Source organism: Perissodus microlepis, chromosome 23 (genome assembly GCF_051167445.1).
Source record: "Perissodus microlepis isolate ML-2025 ecotype Zambia chromosome 23, ASM5116744v1, whole genome shotgun sequence".
Classification (NCBI taxonomy): domain Eukaryota; kingdom Metazoa; phylum Chordata; class Actinopteri; order Cichliformes; family Cichlidae; genus Perissodus; species Perissodus microlepis.
In genome coordinates, this window is record NC_140482.1 from 31,399,924 (window position 1) to 31,419,379 (window position 19,456).

General features: G+C 39.1%; 1 protein-coding gene across 1 annotated transcript; it reads left to right on the forward strand.

Moving 5' to 3' along the window:
- The first annotated feature begins 13,457 nt into the window (after window positions 1–13,457).
- creb3l3a (cAMP responsive element binding protein 3-like 3a) lies at window positions 13,458–19,026 on the forward strand. The gene is made up of 10 exons (XM_084922266.1): window positions 13,458–13,619; window positions 13,918–14,022; window positions 14,136–14,379; window positions 15,030–15,160; window positions 16,042–16,152; window positions 16,250–16,356; window positions 16,822–16,890; window positions 17,093–17,177; window positions 17,548–17,641; window positions 18,283–19,026. The coding sequence occupies exons 1-10, from the start codon at window positions 13,599–13,601 to the stop codon at window positions 18,597–18,599; spliced, it is 1,284 nt and encodes a 427-aa protein (XP_084778392.1). The 5' UTR covers window positions 13,458–13,598; the 3' UTR covers window positions 18,600–19,026.
- Window positions 19,027–19,456: the final 430 nt, after the last annotated feature.

A 19,456-nucleotide genomic window follows, 5' to 3' on the forward strand; every position in this document is an offset into this window, starting at 1 on the left:
CTGCTTCAGAGCAACTGAAAGGCGTTTAGGTTTCAGAGAGACAGGTTTTAAAAAAAGTGACCCAAAAACTCATTAACTGACTCTATGGCTTTTCAGCTTTTAGTGTCTTTGTTCAGTCACATTGTTCAACAATGCTCGACACTATATTCCTTGATGATTGACACATAATTAAAGTAGAATTAAAGCAGCTCTGCTTTGAGTTGGAAAACAGAAATTTCCAGAGCTTTGGAGGAATGATACTGAAGTCCTCTTCAAGTATAAATATGTGATACTTTGAATTACTTAATAAAGCTGCATTATGTGTTTCATTAGTTATGTGTTTCATTAAAAACAGCTAGTAATATATCTTGAAAAATAGTAAAATGTCTTCGCATTTACATTCATATATTTATGGCACTGCAATCATTTTAGTAAATAGTGTCCAGTCACTGAGCCCATGATTTTGCTTCCTGTACTTTTATTTTAAAAATTCTGAGAACATTGTCATCAAAAAATTGTTTGACTAGATAAAATTAACAGATATTCTCATCCCTAATTAAATAATAATAATTTAATTCATGCTACTAATGTGTTGGAAAAACGTATTCATTTGTACAAAGATATAGATTTAGTTTAGTGAACATAAAGTCAGGTGTTTAACGCTACCTTTAATTAAAAAGATGTTAACACAACTTGGCTGAAATATACATTGATGCCAATAAAGAATAGCATTGTTGTTATTAATAATGGAAGCAGAAGATTGTCAAAATGTTAAAATGAATCTGCATTTACAGACAGAGTCCCTGGAAACTTAGCAGCCTGTGTGACCTCACTCTGTGGTGAACAGTGGGGTAGATTTTGTGTTAGACATGTCGAGTGCCTTTGACCTTACTAACAGGGAGAAAACAACAAGAGCCGAAAAGGATTGCATCGGAGCATTGTCTCTTATTTTCTCTTTGTTCGGCAGCCCTCTCTGCTCATGCACACGCGTCTGTTGTTTGCTATGACACAAGATGAAGCTACTTTTACTGCAAGTTAATTATTTCAGGATACACTGTGTTTTATTGAACTTGTGATTTCATCATTTACCAAGAAAGCAATACACATCATCATCAAATAGAAATATGGACTTAATTGCTGCAGACACATGATATGTTGTGTATTTGAGAAGTCTTTTTATTTTTAGAATGTTGATGGATCATCTTGTATTAAGCTATACAACATGAAAATATGTTTCCAGTGTTTTTTCCATTAAGTAAACTGTTTTTCACATTGAGAAGGCAAAATTTGAGGAACACTTATCAAGAACTTCCCCAATGAAGGGAAATAAGTGACGTGGAGGGTGTTATTGTGTCACTGTGAGTGGGTGTGGTTCCTTTAACCCCGTGAAGACTTTTCATCATATTTTTCATATTGCAATGCAATGCAATGCAAATGAGATCAAGAAGGACAAAAGAAATGCAATAACTCTTAACATCAAGAACTTATTTTTGCTGAACCACTGTGGGGCCCCCTGATGGTGACCCGCACTCAGACCTCTCTGCTGGACCCGCTGACCATGTTTCCAGTCTCTTCCCAATTCACAAGTCTGATCAGACTGCCTGAGCATAAATAAGTCAGCCACACAGACCACTGAACCACATAAGGTAAAAAAAAAAAAATAAAAATAAAAAAAAATAATAATAATAATAATAAGAGGCATAAATAACATTTCTGGGAAGCTCAGGTTGTTTGGCTCCTAAACTTAACTCCACATAACTGAGTCTTAAACACATTTCCTACATTTTTATTTTCAAAAAATCCCAATTGGAACAGGTTGAGCTGCACTGATTTGCAGTGAGTAAATATGGCTATAAAGATTATAATTGTGGTTGACCGCTGCTGGACTGTTGACCACTTTTGTGTTTTTATACAAAAATATCCTCAGGTTTAGTTAATCTTGATGTTTAATGTCTTTAGGAATATTATAGGAACATCAAAGAGTTTTTTCTGTCCAGCCATCTTTTATTCAGATTTATCCTGCTCAGGGTCATGGAGCTTATCTGAGTGTATATTAGCAGGCATTGGGACAAACTGTCCTCACAGGCAATTCCATTTACTCCCATTTTTCATACCCATGGGTAATTTTGTGTTTTACATTTCAGACCTGCATCTCTTAAGCTTGTAGGAGGAAATGGGAGCAGCCAGAAAAAATGCAGACAAGTTGGAACATGCCCTAAAGTGCTGCTGCTGTGTTGAAAGTTAACCATCATTAACCATTTTTCTCTTTATAAAAATGTCTTCTTTATAGTGAAAGATTACTGCAATCCAGACAAATCCTCCTATGATGCGAATGTTTTCAGAGCAGCACTGACATGAAAGGAAATTTAACAAAAGTCAAAGCACGCTTTGTAAAACAGCTATAGTGAGGTAGCATTTAGCAATGATCTGTTTTCATTTGGTGTTGTGCTGGAGCTCTCTGTGCTTAAGTAAATGGTAGTGAGCTTGTATGGGCAGCACAAAGAAAAGATTAAACTTTTTCTAACTTTGCTGATATATGACTGAGGTATGTTAACAGAGACACATTTCTAAGGATATATAAGTGGCATCACAAATACAGCTTGAAAAAATAGCACAAAAGATGAAACTCCTGACCCCAGGCACAGTCACGTATGTATGAGGATGGCTTTGAAAACAAAAAGCATTCATTTCACATTTACACAAAAGTCAATGAGCAAACAATATCCCCTTTACTTCTATATGTACTAAATTATTACATTAATCTCGCAGTAAACTGTGCTTCAAAGGGAAACTTAATAAGGGTAAATTCCTACTTCATGATTGTGTTAAGTTTTAAGAAGGAACAATAGAAAATATTCCATGTAGAAGCACCACAGTGTTTTGGGTGTACACAGCTCAAGACCCTGCAGGGGCAAATTAAAAGCACCAAGAACAACACTGGCACGCGTCTACCAGAAATAACAGATTTTTATTTGACAGCGTGTTTGTGTCGATCCAAAGGATACTGAAAAATAATACCCCAGCCAAAACATGTTTACCTGGCTGTTATCTGGAAAGCCATACAGCTGTAGGAGCTCCCTGTCACCAAGTTCAGCTGTTTCTTTTATCAGTTTGAATGAATTCCTCCTCAATGCTTGAAAATGATGAAAAAAAATTTTTTTTAATGTTTAAATGCCTTATTTTTTTCTATACTTTTTTAGTGATTTTTACTGTTGCTTCCTCTTCATTTGATGGTTTTACCAACATAACCCAATGCCAGTAAGAAAATGCCTAAAATTCTCCAAACTGGAAATCGCAGTCACTCATGCACACATGGAAAAGAATTATGTGGAAAGTACTGCTGTTTACAGAGGTTTTTCCATTTACTGTGAATATAACTCCTTCATTTTGAGCCTGTATGAGGAGGCTTATGAGTGACAAAGCAAGGTCATTCAGTAATTCCACATTTTATGTCAGAAATATTCAGTGTGGGAATGTGTGGGATTTTGAGTTATTACATGTCCCTGGATGTGTATCCACGATATCACACAGGTGGGTGAGGTGTGCAGAATGAGTACAGAGATTTGTCTTTCAGCTCAACATGTAAATTTAAGTTCATTGTGCACCACTCGGTTTTGGGCACGAGGGCCACACTCGGAGGTGATGGAGCTTCTGCTCATCCAATTCAGGGCCGGGGAGCGGGGGAGGTGGAACCTATTCCAGCTGTGATAGGGCAACTGTTCATGTTCACATTCACACCCGTGGTCAATTTAGAATCAGCAATTATTCTAATCCCACTAACTGGATGTCTTTGGACTGTGGGAGGTGTACCTGGAGAGAACTGAAAGAGACATGGGAAGAACATGCAAACATTCAAACCCAGGACTTTCTTACTGTCAGGTGACACTGCTAACCACCACCTGAAATTAAACTTAAATATGCCATAGTATGGTAATCACATTCATATCGAATATTGTTTTTTAAGAAATGTTAAGCAGCAGGTTAAAAATGAATTGAATTTGTTTTCTATGTACCTTTCTGTACCTTAATGACTTCTTGCCGGAGAAGCTCTGCTGCAGAAGATTTGCTGTAGCTCAACTTCATAGAAGTACTCTAGTTTCAGTTTCTGACATTCAAAGTGCCGAATACATCTGTTAACGCACATTTAAACAGAACCTCATCTACCATTGTTCATACACATAGGTAGGTTGGTGCATCAGACTCATTCTGGGGTAAGGAATTTTGCCAAAGGATGCTTTGAATTCCAGACATGAGGAATCAGGGAATGAATCAAACAGCTCCTGCCTCACATTTCACATCTGCGAGCCAGGGTACTGTATAACAGCTCAATCACGCATATTCTTCCAGTATGTGATCTTTTTTCAGGGAAACTGAAATTTTTTTTCCTGGATGTTCATCTCTAATTATGCTTCTCACTTGGGAGGTCAGTGTGACAGTTCCTGTCAGCCTGGCATTTACAGTAATGATTGGCATTTGGTCTTCTCGGTCTATATATCTCAGTAACTGTGTTATTCACAGACTCATTACCATATTTTTCCCTGTGGCTCTCAATTAGGAATATGTTGTCTCCTGACCCTTTTTTTTTTTTTCAGATTTCCTGGAATGGGAAACAAAAGAAGAGTGGAGAATTCAAATGGGGAATTAACTTTGCTCTGTGAAATGTCATAAACTCATCAGCATTTGGCAGTTCATTCATCATACAAGGTTAGACACAGGGTTTACGTTGTCAAATCATGATCTTTTCCTAACACAGTACAAGCATAAGTGAAAACAAAAGTAAACTGCAGGAGACTCGTACTCTAATCTGCTGGCTGAAAATTGAGCTTTGGGGCCGACCAAAAGCCCTCTGATGACACAGACTGGGTAACTACAGTTAAACTGAAAACAAGACTCAAATGCTTGCTCGGGTTATTTCAGACAGCAGGAATGAAAGACATACATGAAGGTTTAGTCAGAGGATTTGATTCATCTGTTACTCTCTGAGGATGCTGATGCCGATATGAAACTGCAGACGCAGGGAGGCCCTACTTTAATTGTTTTCTACTGTACACTACTTATTCTGCGTTGGATTTTTTTCTGTATCAACTTGTAGGTTAATTAGCGTTTTTGCCCTTTGGAACCATCCTTACTCAGATAACAAAGCAATAATGATTATGTAATATGTCTTTTATGAAATCCCAATAGACTGCTCCCTGAAAGTCTCTGACTTTGTGCTGTGTCAGACAGCTAGTTTATCTTACTCATCAAAGGCAGCACACTGACTTGGCTGTGTTTTAAAGGCTTGTGCACTGTTGCTATAGCTTCATAAAAGCCTGTTCTTCTACCTACTCAGGCTCTGCCTTCCTCTGATGTCTGTGGTTGCTATGTTTCTCTAATTATTAGTTGCTTCTTTAGTTATTTGGCATGCTCCCTTTATGTTCTCATGTGCCAGCTCTTATGTTTCCTACTGCTGAAAGCTTTTGTTCCCAACAACATGTCAGAAGCAAACAACCTTATTGCCATCTGTAAATGCAATAGCTGACATCAGTAACTGATAAAATGATAATTACTGGGGTTGACTTCATTTGAACTTTTGCATAGTGGTGGTTTAGAGAAAACATGACGGTGAGAGTTTGGTGAAATATATCAAATAGTTTGATAGTTTGATTTTCATGCTTGTGGAATGTAGCTAACATTCCTTTAGCACAATGATTGTAAATGGGTAGAAACTAGCTTGAGAATTTAACGAAGTCTGCTTAGCAGTTGTCAATATTTGCAGGAGAAATAGATTTAAAAGTAGGACTCAAAGACAATAAAATATATTTTTTTAAAAACCCTCAAAGGAAAGGAGCTAATATTCAAAATGTCCACAAATTAAAATCCAGAAACTTCCATGAGTAACAGAGAACATGAGCTAGATTACAAAGACTGTGGCGAGGAACAGAGTGATAGGATCAATATTTTGTTTATATCCTCAAAGTTCAGCATGTAGGCCACTTAAATGTGTTAAATATATTTTAATGATATTGTATTTTGGAAATAAAAGTAAATACCTCAAACATGCACTATGAAAAATGTCAGGTACATTTACATTCAAGTTCTCCTATAAATAACAAAAACAGTTTCAGATTACACGAAAAGCTGAAAAGCGTGTTTTATTGTGGATTATGATTTACTCATTTACAAATTCATTATTATTTTGGAAAGTAAAAATCACAGTGATTTAGTGATCATTTAAAATGTGTTACAAAGTTTCATAAATCTTGACACATGGATTGTCACTTGAAAGTTGTCTTTCTAAGGTGAAATTGGTATTGGTAATGGCTCTGTATATGAGTCCTCCCCTCCTGCTGCACCGGAACCAGCAGTCTGACACCACAGTTCATTCATAAAGTAGCTGGGAAATCTCATAACAGAGCGGATTCATTTGCAGAAATTTATATTTTTATAAGCACTGAATTCCCAGTTAGATGTTAGTAACAGTTACATAACAGTAACTCAGTAAAACATTTCTGCTATGGTTTTAAGAGTGCCATCATCCGTTAGTGCTGGTAGACATTAGATCAGATTATAAATGATTAAATTGGGGAGTTTTTCTGTAAATCTCAGGAATCATTTTTATCCAGTAACTTCAGAATAATGAAGTCTTTCTAAAAATGTGAGGTTGTTGAATCCAATCAGCACATCAATATTCTTACTGAATAATTACTGGAAACGAAAATTTAAATAGCTGAAAATAGTTATAAACTATAGAATAGAATAGAATAGAATAGAATAGATCACCTTTTACTGTCAGAGCATCTCCTACTCAGTGCAGACATGTGGGAAAAGAAAATGGGGTGGAGTGGGGATTCACAGTTCTGCGGCAGTATATACACATGAATAGTCTCAATTCCAAAAATATAAAATATACAAATATCTGTTGAGGGAAGTCCTTGGATTGGGGGGTGAAACTGTGTTGTCAGTGCATGTGTGAGTTCAGGGTGTGTGGTGGGGCATGGTCTGCAGCGCAGGGAGGATGCACCTGCACGGCATCCTTAATCACTCCCGCCAAGTTAAAAACACGGGGATTCAGGGGTTGGTGTGTTGTGATGTGATGCAAGTCAATAAAATGACTCAAAACTATGATCCTTGGACCTGCCTGCTGTCTGTTGTAATACTAACTAGTGCCACAGGTCTGTCAGTAAAATGTCTGATCTGTTTCTCTGGAATTTGTATCTCCACTTTCTGTTTCCTACATTTGTCAGGTTAGAGCTGGGCAAATGATATGAGAGAGTGGCCCAATCTGATTCAAAGGACTCTTTTCTGTCCTCACATTTTTAAGATGAACGTCATGCTCCACACTGACACGTGTTCATGTTCCTGGGTCCACTGGATTTAAATTGAGAGTCTGCTCTTTATTTACACACTGCTATGGTTACACATGCTGTTGGAGCTCCACTAATGGAGCCTTGGTCTCTATACTCATGCACGTACTTCAGGGTGAACATACTCAGAGTTGATTGAACTCTGACCAGCTGTTTGCAACTGTGAAGCCTCAGAGCTGTGGATTTATTTTTAATTTCAGAGTTTGTTGAGCATGCTTTTTGGAATAGGCCCAGGTCAACGGGCACAACCCACATCCTCAACTGTGCACTCAGCCCACAAATGCATTTTCCTTACAAATGTGGGGCCATTTCTTGGGAACTCAACAAGCTTCCCAGTGGTTTAAGATTTCCAAGAAGCATTGCTACAACAGAGAAATAATCAGCCAAATAAATTTTCTTAATTTCTGGGCTGAGTTTTGCACCTAAAGGTCCAAAACTCATACATAATAAGAGTGGTTGCACAGGCAGAGCAGCCATGTAGTGATTGGAAGGTTATAAAGTATGATAATTGGAAGGTTGATAGTTCGATCCCCAGCTGCTCCAGTCTACATGCCAGAGTATCCCTGGGCAAGATACTGAACACTAAGATGCTCTCCAGTGCATTAATCAGAATATGAATGTGTGTGGATGTTTTAATATAAAGCACTTTGGTGTATAAAAAAGTGTGAGTGTCGGTGAATGAGACATATTGTATAAAGAGCTTTGTTGTGCTGGTAGAAGAAAAAAAAGAGTATGTAAGTCCATATCAAACTCTTATCAATATCAGTCCATTTAACATGACAGCAGTACCCCTAAAGTCACCTACTGTATCCAAGAATAACAGCACAATAATTTTCAGTCAGTGTCTTTTTTTGTTCTTGTACTTTTTCTTTAAAATATGTTGGAAAACACTGAAATAACCAGTTTTGTATTTTTCTTATTCTCCCAGTTTTGAAAATGTATCGTGGCCTCGTTCTAACTGTAAAATTCAGTTCTTATCTTTTTTTTTTTTTGGTCTGGTTTTTTGGTGAAAACTAATTTACAGCCTTAAACACATCAGGCAGAAAATAAAGCCACAGTGCAAACGGTTTCCACGCAATTACATTTTCATTCACAATTTTCAAATGCAATCATGTTTTAAACATCCTTTCCACCCTGTCTAGTAATTTAATTTCATTAACCAGTCAAATTTATGTTCTAGCTTAGAGCACTTTCTTTTTTTCTTTTTTTTTAAAACACTTTTGTTTATTTCTCTTCTAAAGTGTCTTGCAGTTGAACTTTTGTTTCCTGGGATGCTGTATGCAAGCTACTTCAATGCTGTAATGAATAAAGGCAGAAAGAAATTATGCCAAAACTTTGCTTTAAGACTGGAAGCTTTTAGGGAATAATACCTTTAAAAATTAAAATAAGCCTACTGAAGGAATTCGTTTTTTATTTATGACTCTAATTAAAAAAAGAACACAAGTACACACGACATGACATGTCTTTAATCTCTGGCTCTCTTCCACAGCATGATTTCTATCCTGCCTTCCTTCTCTCACCCCAGCCGGTCACGGCAGATGGCCGCCCCTCTCTGAGCCTGGTTCTGCCAGAGGTTTCTTCCTGTTAAAAGGGAGTTTTTCCTACCAACTCTCGCCAAAATGCTTTCTCATAGGGGGTCATATGATTGTTGGGTTTTTCTCTGTATGTATTATTGTAGGGTCTACCTTACTTACAATATAAAGCGCCTTGAGGAGACTGTTTTTGTGATTTGGCACTGTATAAATAACGGTATAAACTGTATAAATAAAACTGAATTGAAAAGTAAACTCTGAATGGTAGAAATCTTCCAAATTTGAAACTGGTAAGCGAAACAATCTAAAATATGCTTATTTATGTTCTTAATCATGCAGGTCATGGTCGTTTTGAGTGCATGAGTAAAGAAAAAAGACAATTGAACTTCTCCGTTTACGAAGACTACTGAGATTGGCCTGTTGGAGGTTGTCCTTCGACTGGGGGCTTAAAATACTTGGGACTCTATTGTTTGTTTGAGAACCCAAGAGGCATATTGGATGTTAAATGGGCTGGTTCTTAGATAACTCTTTTCTACTCAATTTGAGCACTCAAAGCACTTTTGTGAGGGATCCCTGAGCAGTTATGAATTATATTATTATTATTGTATGTATATTTGGTGTTGCTGTCTTTCTCCCTGTTTGCGTGTGTGTGTGTATATGTGTTTCGGCGGGCGCCTTCAGGCCTGGTGGGTGTGGCCCTGCTGACGGTCTGGCCACACCCGAAGCCACACACCTGCTGCTGATCAGGCCTCGTCGGGGGAGCTACTTAGGAGAGTCTTGGAGCTCCCACCGACGCGGGATCATTGCTTGAGACTCCACGTTAGTCATCCAGTTTAGGTTTTGTCGTTAAGTGCATGCCTGCCATTGTTTAGTGTCCTGACAGCTGCCGCTATTGTTTCCCGCAGGAGGAGCGTGGAAGGCCTGAAGAGCAGCGAGCACTGGGAGTGCAGACACGGGAGCAGAGAGCACAGGAGGACACGACACGGGAGTCTGGGGAAAACACGGGGATTTATTGTTGTTTTGTACCACACACTGTAAATAAACGCACTGTTCGCACACAGAGCACCGCGCCTGGGTCCTCCTTCCCTACACTCCCACGGTCTGCCAGCCAGACCATGACAACTTTATACAACATATCTCATTCACACATTCATACAAACACTTTTACATACAAATATATATAACATATATAACATTCAAGCACACATTCACACTCTGATGGATGCATTGGGGGAAACTCAGGATTTAGTGTCGGGCAAGTGACTCATACTTGAGCAGCAAGAGATCAAACAACCTTCTGAGCCACAGTCAGAGATATCAGAGGGAAATGTCTGCAAGCGCTCAGCTCTAACAAGTGTACCAGTCATTCAGCTATTGTGGTAATTGGTGGAAAAAAAGGAGAGGATGCTATCAATTCCAAACCTGAAAGTCTAACTGTATCCAACTATATGACAATCCACTAAAAATGCAACATCTATTACCTGCAAACAAATGCAACTTCAAGTGCAAGCTCTGTGTCAAAGTACAACCTTGTGACTTTGAACATTGATAGCTGCACCGACTAATTCTGGTTTGGTAGATGCCAGTACATGAAAACATAGAGTGCTGTATGTGCAGAGGTATACAGAAATAGTTTTACAGAAACTGTATGGGGTGTGGTTGTACCTCAGCTGCAGAAGGATGTGAAGAGTGAAGAGTTCAGGTGGCAGTGCTAGGAACGTCCAGATGGCACAGCTGGTGCATATTTTGTAATTCTGTCTCTCTTATTTATGCAGTACGGTGCTGTGACCAAAGAGGAGCAGTATGGTGAACAGCAGGCGATGCTGCTAAGGCTACACCGGGCGACGCCCGAAACATTACATTGTACAGTGTGAAGTAATAAAAGAAATACATAACTCAGAACAAGGAGTGTGTGTGCTGGGACACATCTGTGGCCACAGAAAATTTTATTTAGAAGATTTAAAGGTAGAACTTTCTATTACAGCTTGGTAATAAATAGGTAATAGTTGGATAACAAGGGGGAAATAATAGGGTAATAATGTGGTAATTTCAATAACTGTGGTAGTTTCTGTGTCATAAGCATGAAACAGAGCTGCAAAATGCAAAACTGTCTGTTTCTATTTAATAGCATATTAATAACCTTGTTTCTTCCCTGTTAAATCCAGAATTGAATTCAAAATCCTGCTCCTCACATACAAGGTCTTAAATAATCCAGCCCCATCTTATCTTAATGACCTTATAGTACCATATCACCCTATTAGAGCACTTTGCTCTCGCACTGCAGGCCTACTTGTTGTTCCTAGAGTATTTAAAAGTAGAATGGGAGGGAGAGCCTTTAGTTTTCAGGCCCCTTTTTTGTGGAACCAGCTTCCCGTTTGGATTCAGGAGACAGACACTATCTCTGCTTTTAAGATTAGGCTTAAAACTTTCCTTTTTGCTAAAGTATACAGTTACGGTTTTCTGACAGTTAAGTTTTCCTCCCCACTGTCGCCAAAGTGCTTGCTCATAGGGGGTCATATGATTGTTGGGTTTTTCTCTGTATCTATTATTGTAGGATCTTTTGTACAATATAAAGCACCTTCAGACGACTGTTGTTGGCACTATATAAATAAAACTGAATTGAAACAAATTGAATTATTACCACTTTATTACCGAGTTGTATTTCCACATTGTTAAACAAAGTTTTTAGGCTTTTATTATCCTAGTACATAAATTTCAGGGTAATATTACTCAACTTTAACCACTGTTGCTACTGTGATATTACTTATATATTACATAGTTATTACTTTGGTAATTGCATAGTAATAACTTAGAAATTACCACATTACACCCATCTGGACCAGCCGGCGAGCACTGTGAGGGTCATGTTTTTTGACTTTTCTAGTGCTTTCAATACCATCAGGCCGACCCTCCTGGGTGATAAGTTAGCAGCGATGCAGGTGGATGCTTCTCTGGTGTCCTGGATTGTTGATTACCTGACAGGAAGACCACAATATGTACGTCTCCCACAGTGTGTGTCTGACAAGGTAATCAGCAACACAGGGGCACCACAGGGGACTGTCCTCTCCCCCTTCCTCTTCACCCTCTACACCACAGACTTCAGCCACTGCACAGAGACCTGCCATCTTCAGAAGTTTTCTGATGACTCTGCAGTGGTTGGATGCATCAGCAGGGATGATGAGACAGAGTACCGGGCTGTGGTCGACTCCTTTGTCACGTGGTGTGAGCAGAATCATCTGCAGCTCAACGTGGCAAAGACCAAGGAACTGATCGTGGACTTCAGGAAGACCAGGAAACACTTGACCCCTGTTTCAATCCAGGGGGTCAGTGTTGACATTGTGGAGGACTATAAATACCTTGGAGTACACATTGACAATAAACTGGACTGGGCTAAAAACACCACAGCACTTTACAGGAAGGGCCAGAGTCGTCTCTATTTTTTGAGGCGACTGAGGTCCTTCAACATCTGCCAGAAAATGCTCAAGATTTTCTATGAGTCTGTTGTGGCCAGTGCGATCCTCTATGCTGTTGCATGCTGGGGGAGCAGGCTGAGGGTAGCAGATGCCAACAGACTTAATAAACTAATCCATAAGGCCAGTAATGTTGTGGGGATGGAGCTGGACTCCCTCAAGGTGGTGTCGGAGAGGCGGATGCTGTCCAAGATAAAGACAATGTTGGATAACACCTCCCACCCACTCCATGACATGCTGGTCAGTCACAGGAGCTCGTTCAGTGAGAGACTGAGATTACCGAAAAGCACCATTGAACGACACAGGAAATCTTTCCTGCCTGTGGCCATCTCCCTGTACAACGCATCCACTTAACACACTGGTTACTGCTACAACTACACGTTTCTTTTCCAGCTATTTATTAATGAGTGACTTATGTATATATATATATGTATATATTGTACTATTCTTAGTTAGCGTATTGTCTGTCTTGTCTTAATGTTGGTTTATGTTGGTTTATAATGGAGCACTGTAACAAAAAAATAATTTCCCCCAGGGATCAATAAAGTATTCTGATTCTGATTCTGATAACCTTGCCACCCTACTATTACCCCTTTTTACTGAGTTGTAATAGAAAGTGCTACTGATTTAACGTATATAAATGTTTTGTTCAACTTTCAAATTAAATTTTCCCAGAAATGCCTTAAACCACAAATACAAAGAACATGTTTTGTTTATTCTGTCAGTCAATAAAACTGTAACTTTTCATGATTAATCACATGATTTGAGACACAACTGTAGGATGCACATCTGTGAAATGATCAGATAAATTAACATAAAGTTCCTCAAAACCAGAGTTTTTGGCTGAATTTGACAAAGAATCGAGCTTTTGTTTGATCATTGTGTTTTGAATATGTGCTAAAGGTCACAACTATCCCTGTGTCAACAAACTATCAAAAAAAAATAAGAGAAAAGAAAACAGGAGACTTTGCCCTTTCTGATGTTCACATCTAACTGGTGACTTCATTTCTTCTATCCCGGTCTTCTATCTAGGTAGCTGTGTACTCTTAACTACCAATAAGATTACTAATATATCCTCTAAGAGCCAATAAGGACAAAGCAATCTAGTCAGCTGGGTGTGTTGAGTTGGAGTTTACACTTTGGACCCCAGAAGAGCTGAGAGATTAAGAGCAGACTCTTCAGAAACGGAGACCTCAGAGTAAATTAGATATTTTGTTTGGGTTGCAGTTGTTTTGACAGCTTCTTTGGTGTGCCACTCAAGCAGGAAAATTATGGAGCATTACCCGGATCAGGTAAACATTTTAGTATTTCCATTGTATCGTAGTTTACAGATTTAAGACAAAGCTGCAGAGGAAGCCTTCAAGACCTGGAGAGCAAAGTTCACGCTTGAGAGAAAACTGAAAACCTGTATTTAGTGTATATTCTTAAACCAACAATTTAAAAATATTAATGTTTTTAAAAAAAATCACACTGACTTGTGTGGGTTGGTGAATTGTTGGCAGTGAAACAGATGTTCATAGTATCTGAAATCTTTACTGCTGTGTTGTTTTCTCTTATATGTTGCTATTTAACGTCATGATCTGTCTTCAGGGTTGTGATGGCCTTGAGCTGCTTGACTGGCTATTTGATCAAAATAATGGTATTCTCCGTCACGAAGAACCAGGACAACACACTTGGCCAATCCAGGACCCAAATGTGTGTGAGACTGTTATATGTCTTCTTTCTCCCACTTCCTTGTCGGTGTTCTCTGCATGTTGTTACCTCACACATAGAGAATAATCGTTCCACTTGATGTTTTCACCCAGCAGATGTTGCAGCCACCCGAACAGCCAAACGATGACTTTCTCAATGTGCTCCTGCGTGGCGGTGATTCTGTGTCAGCCTCTCCGCTCTGGTCACCATCTCCCAGTGACAGTGGGATCAGTGAGGACCCTCCATCAGACCAGATGGACAGTCCTCAGCGCCCTGAAAGCCCACCCGGGGACTCCCATTTCTTTTGTACAAGACCACTAACCAAGGCGGCCCTGGAAGCCAATGTCCCCGCTGACTTCAGTAAGTCGCACATATCCAAAAAGTAAAACATTCACATTGGGACACATTACATACTGGGTTCTAATTCGTAATATCTTTTCATGATTATTGATTAAACGAAACATTATGTTCTCTGGTGTTTTTCATCAAACTGTGGAAATTAAGTCCCAAGTTATATCTTCAAATGACAAATTCTTATGATATCCCTAATACTAAGCAATTAGCTTTATTATAGCAGAGATGAAAGGAGAAAATATTCTCATTTGCTTGAAAAATTGCCATCGGTTATCTACATTTTGCACATTTTTAGATAACCAAGCTCTGATAATATTAGCATTTCATTCTAATGACATTATACTAAATCCAGCCCTTGTGGGAAAGGAATGATAATGGCACTCAGTGTTTGAAAGTTTTTGTTCCTGAATATGAATCCCAGTTTAAAGAATAGCGTAGGATATCATGGATTATTTGTGACTGTATACAGAAACAGTCAAATGCTAAGACACAGACATTATCGATACAGACAAAAGAAAGTCAACATGCTCAGCGCCTTGCAGAGTTATCAGTATTTCACAATCGGGCTCCAGAATTGCTGGTCAGAATCCAGCGAGACGAGCACGTCTCCTTAGTCTTTATTTGCATGTGCACTATCGTTGCTCCTGTGTGTGCAGGTGGCTGGAAGCTCGGCTTTCCAATGGGCAAGATGAGGATTACACATCCTTCTGATGTGCATACATCACAGCTTTCCTCTAGCTTCCCCCTAACTGTCAAAGATCTGCTATTGTCGGGCACGTCTGAGCCAGTAAGTATCCTGTTGCTCCCTGATAGAGAAGGAGGGGATGGTTGAGGGTTGGGGGAGAGTGTGTCTAATGCATGTTTGTGGATCTTTCATTGCTTTCTTGACTTAAGAGACCTGTTGTTTACCTTTTGTGTGTGAGTGTGCATTCGTACTTTGGTAAAAAAAAAAACAACAAAAAAAACAAACAAGTGGATTACTACAGTCCCTGATCTCATGAATTCAGCAAGGGGTAAGGCCTTTGGAATTGCAAATGAAATTTCTATTTTTACTCTTGTTTGTGGGAAGCTTTGCTGAATGTGCAGCAACTGAGGGTTGTTTTCTGAGCCGGAAAGAAGGAAGAAACAAAAGATTTTTATTAGTATTCTACCGAAGATGATTTTTTTAAACCTTCCCATAACTTTCATTCATTCATACAAAATTTTGGAGATAAAATACCTTCTTAATGTGTGAAGAATTTTATATTATGTGGCATTACTAAATAGCATTTTGTGAAGAGAAAGTTTATTAGGTCAACATATCAGATATTCTCATTTCACACACTCACACAAAAAGAAATTAGATTATCAAGTAAAGATCACCATGACCAGAATAATACGTTAGAGCTTCTGAAACTTAAGTGGATTTCAGTTCACTCCGGGTATTGATCAATCTTCTCAGCCTAGTTTAGTAAGATGAAGGAGAGAGTAGCAGAATGCAACTTGGGTTTTCACACCATAATTACTTTTCAGAAGCCATGAAATGAGACTGATGAAGTTGCCTTGATGGTCTGCACCAATTTAACTGTTTCCTGTGAGGTTCATTGAGCGCAGAGTGAAAGAGGTGGCCAGAGAGAAAATTTATTAGTGGTGGTGTTTTAAAAATTTGAATTTGTATTTTCCCACCAGACCCCACAGCCATCCCAAAAGTCCATTCAAGAGCTGGTTCTCAATGAAGATGAGAAGAAGCTTTTAGCAAAGGAGGGAGTCACTCTGCCCACCCAGCTGCCTCTCACAAAGGTAAACGGCTATCAATACCCAAACAATGAGAACAGTTTCCAGCACCTAGAATTTATCATACAGAGGCTCAAAACAGTAATGTTCCTTCCTTTGTCAGTATGAAGAAAGGATTCTGAAGAAAATACGCCGAAAAATTCGCAACAAGCAGTCGGCCCAGGAGAGCAGAAAGAAGAAAAAGGAGTACATCGATGGGCTGGAAAGCAGGTAATATTCAAATTTAGAGTGGGTTGGAATGTTTTAGCATTTTAACTGCAATTCTTACCGATAATAACAGTCTTAGAAACTGATAATCATTTTTCAAAGCATAAATAAGTTCCTTGATTATTTTGCCGTTGTACCCTCCGGGCAGCCCTGTACTCTTGTTACAGGTTAATGTATTTCAGAGAAAGAAACTTAATGGAAAAAAATCCACACTTTTGGGTTTTTAATGTCAGCTTCTGAGCAGAAAACTGTTTAAGAGTGTGCACTGCAAAATATTTTGGAGTAACGCATTATAGAGACAATTTGTAAATCGGAGCATTCAACATTCCCCGTACTCCTTCAGATCAATTCATGAATAACAGACGGAGCCTTAAACCGATTTTGATGAAAACCTAAAAGAGAGAAAAAATTATATTCTTTGAACTTGTTTTTTTCTCTCCTTTCTTGCCCTCATGTATCCCCCTTTAGGATGGTTGCTTGCAGTGCACACAACCAAGAGCTACAGAGAAAAGTGTCCCAGCTGGAGAAATGCAACATGTGAGTGATCGGAGACAAAAAATCGATCTCTGTTTTTAATTAATCATTCTGTGATCTCAGGTTAATGTTTGTTATGACATTTCATCTTAGCAAAATAACTACCTTTGGCATTTTTCCCTGCTTTCCTGTTCTCCTCAAACCTTTTTTAATCCTCTTATCACGTCTTCTCTTTGTATTTTCTTTTCCCCATTCCTCCCTACAGGTCACTAATGGAACAGCTGCGCAGGCTGCAGGCCCTGGTCATGAATACATCTAATAAGCCAGCCCAGACTGGGACATGTGTACTGGTACAGACATCCTCTGTGATAAGATAAATTGTCACTGACACATGTGGCTCTTCATGAAAGAATTCAGTTTCCTAATGCCCAAACACCAAAAATTACTGCTGCTGGATGAGCCATTAAGAAAAGCCAATTTAGACTGGTGCACACTGGGTAACACAGCAAGGGAGACATACAGTGGCTTAAAGAGAAGCTACTGCCTCTAATCACGACACTGGAATAAAGTTCAACACTAGAGGCACAATGAGTTGAGGGAACTTTTAAAGTGTAACTTTTAATCTGTAAATATAACTAAATTCCTTCAAAAAAAAAAAAAGATGTAGAAACCCCCCCCCCCCGTACTTTATCTAACACTCCTTTTTTATCATATTCTCAGGTGCTCGTGCTGTCCTTCTCCCTAATACTGTTCCCAAGCCTCAAGCCCTTATCTGACTCCAAAGTCAGCCAAGGAGACTTCACTCCAGTCAGAAGTGAGTAACCTTCAGCACCAAACAGCTTTGTGTGGCTGCCTGCCAACTAATCCAGCAGCTATATGTCACAGCTGCGGAGTTTGCTAGAACTACATTCTCACACGCTGCTGGAACGGTTCTCACCTGCTGAGCTCCACAGTCGCCTCTACTGTTCTGAGGATTTGCCGTCTACTTAAAGTTAGTCGGAAGGCAGAGAGGACCAAGGCCATTTATTGTCACTGCAGTTATTAAGCTCTGCTCTGTGAAGCAGCACTTGATCTGATTGCTTACCATTAATTATTAGTTTAGTATTGAATGTCAGTTTAATGTTGAATGTGTTTGCAGATACCGACTATGATGTATTTCTTTCAGTTTAATAGGAGACGAGATTAGTGTTTGCAAAGCAGCGAGGTATAATTTCTTAACCTAAGTGGTTTGACGGAACTGAAAAAAAGCAATCATCTTGTGCCTTCCCCGACTGCTCGGGGCTCTGTTACAGAAGTCTTTAATGTGTTTAGATTTGAATTTTGAATCGTCACAAACTTATGAGAGCACGCAGACGTGAAAATGTACACTTGCCTACCTCAGTGCATGCCTAGAACAACACAATAATAAGACCTGACTATAATACTTGTTTTACTCTACGTCTTATTCTCCTACAGTCCAGTCACGGTCCCTGCAGAACCTTCAGGCTTCCCGCGTACTCCATGTCACTGAATCCCCATTCTTCACCGAGGATGAATCAGAGCCTCTTCAGCGGCATTACCCAGAAGACCCGGGATTGGAAGATTTGACCGCACTGATGGAGAAGATGGCAGTAGACCAAGAACAATCCACTTTGGAGTCCATGTCTCTCAACAGCAGTCAGGAAGACAAAATTGGTCATTTTCATGTAGATCCAATTACTGGTCACATCGCTACGGTGACCTTGAATCCCCATTGCTCTGCCAGGTTACAGCCACACGCTGATGGTATGTAAGAAAGAAGGGAAGCAAAATTTTCAAATTATCCTACTCCTAATGGTAGAGCAGAGGGTTATCAGGGGCTGTTGTTTACACAAAGGGAAATTGGGTTTTAATCATTCCCATTTTGTCTTTAATACTTATGTAGCCTGTATGCTTTTTTTTTCTACTTGTGATACTGTTTTATATCAGTGTTTGGATTTGAATCCCTACTGAAATTTCTTTTTCTGTGTATGCCTTGACTTTGATGAAATGCCAGTGGAAATTGCTGTTTGAGAATGTCAAAAAATGTGGTGAATAGAGCCGTGATTGCGCGTATAGTTTTGATCATAATGAACGATTTTTGAAATGTTAAAGGATTTTCAAAGCATGTTTTCTCCGAAGAGTTGATTGCAGTAGTTTGGATTTATTCAAGAATTAAACATTGTAAAGTAAAGAAAAATATTAAAATAACACAACAAAATCAGTGGTTTGAATATACTGTGTACTCATTTTTCTGTATTTCCAAGCTTTAATTATTAAAAAGTGAAAACATGTGGTACAACATCTCTGTTGACACATCTGGCTGAAAAAAGAGTGTTGTGGGGTGGATGTCAGTAGTGACATGGTTCACACAGAGGGAGACGGAAAACTGGGACAAAGGTGAGGCAGATGACCTGTTATCTCATTAGTCAGACTTGACATGTTGATTTATTTACTTGTTGAAGCCAGGTTCCAGTTGGTGTCTGTGGCACTCGCCCACCTTCTGTTTTGTCATTGTCAACCTAACAAAAATTGAAAGGTGTTCTTAAGCTTGCTGCCATTTCACCTAGCATTTAGGGCTGACCTGTTCAAGATGACATTTTCCGAGGTCGGCTAGACTTTATTTGAAGGA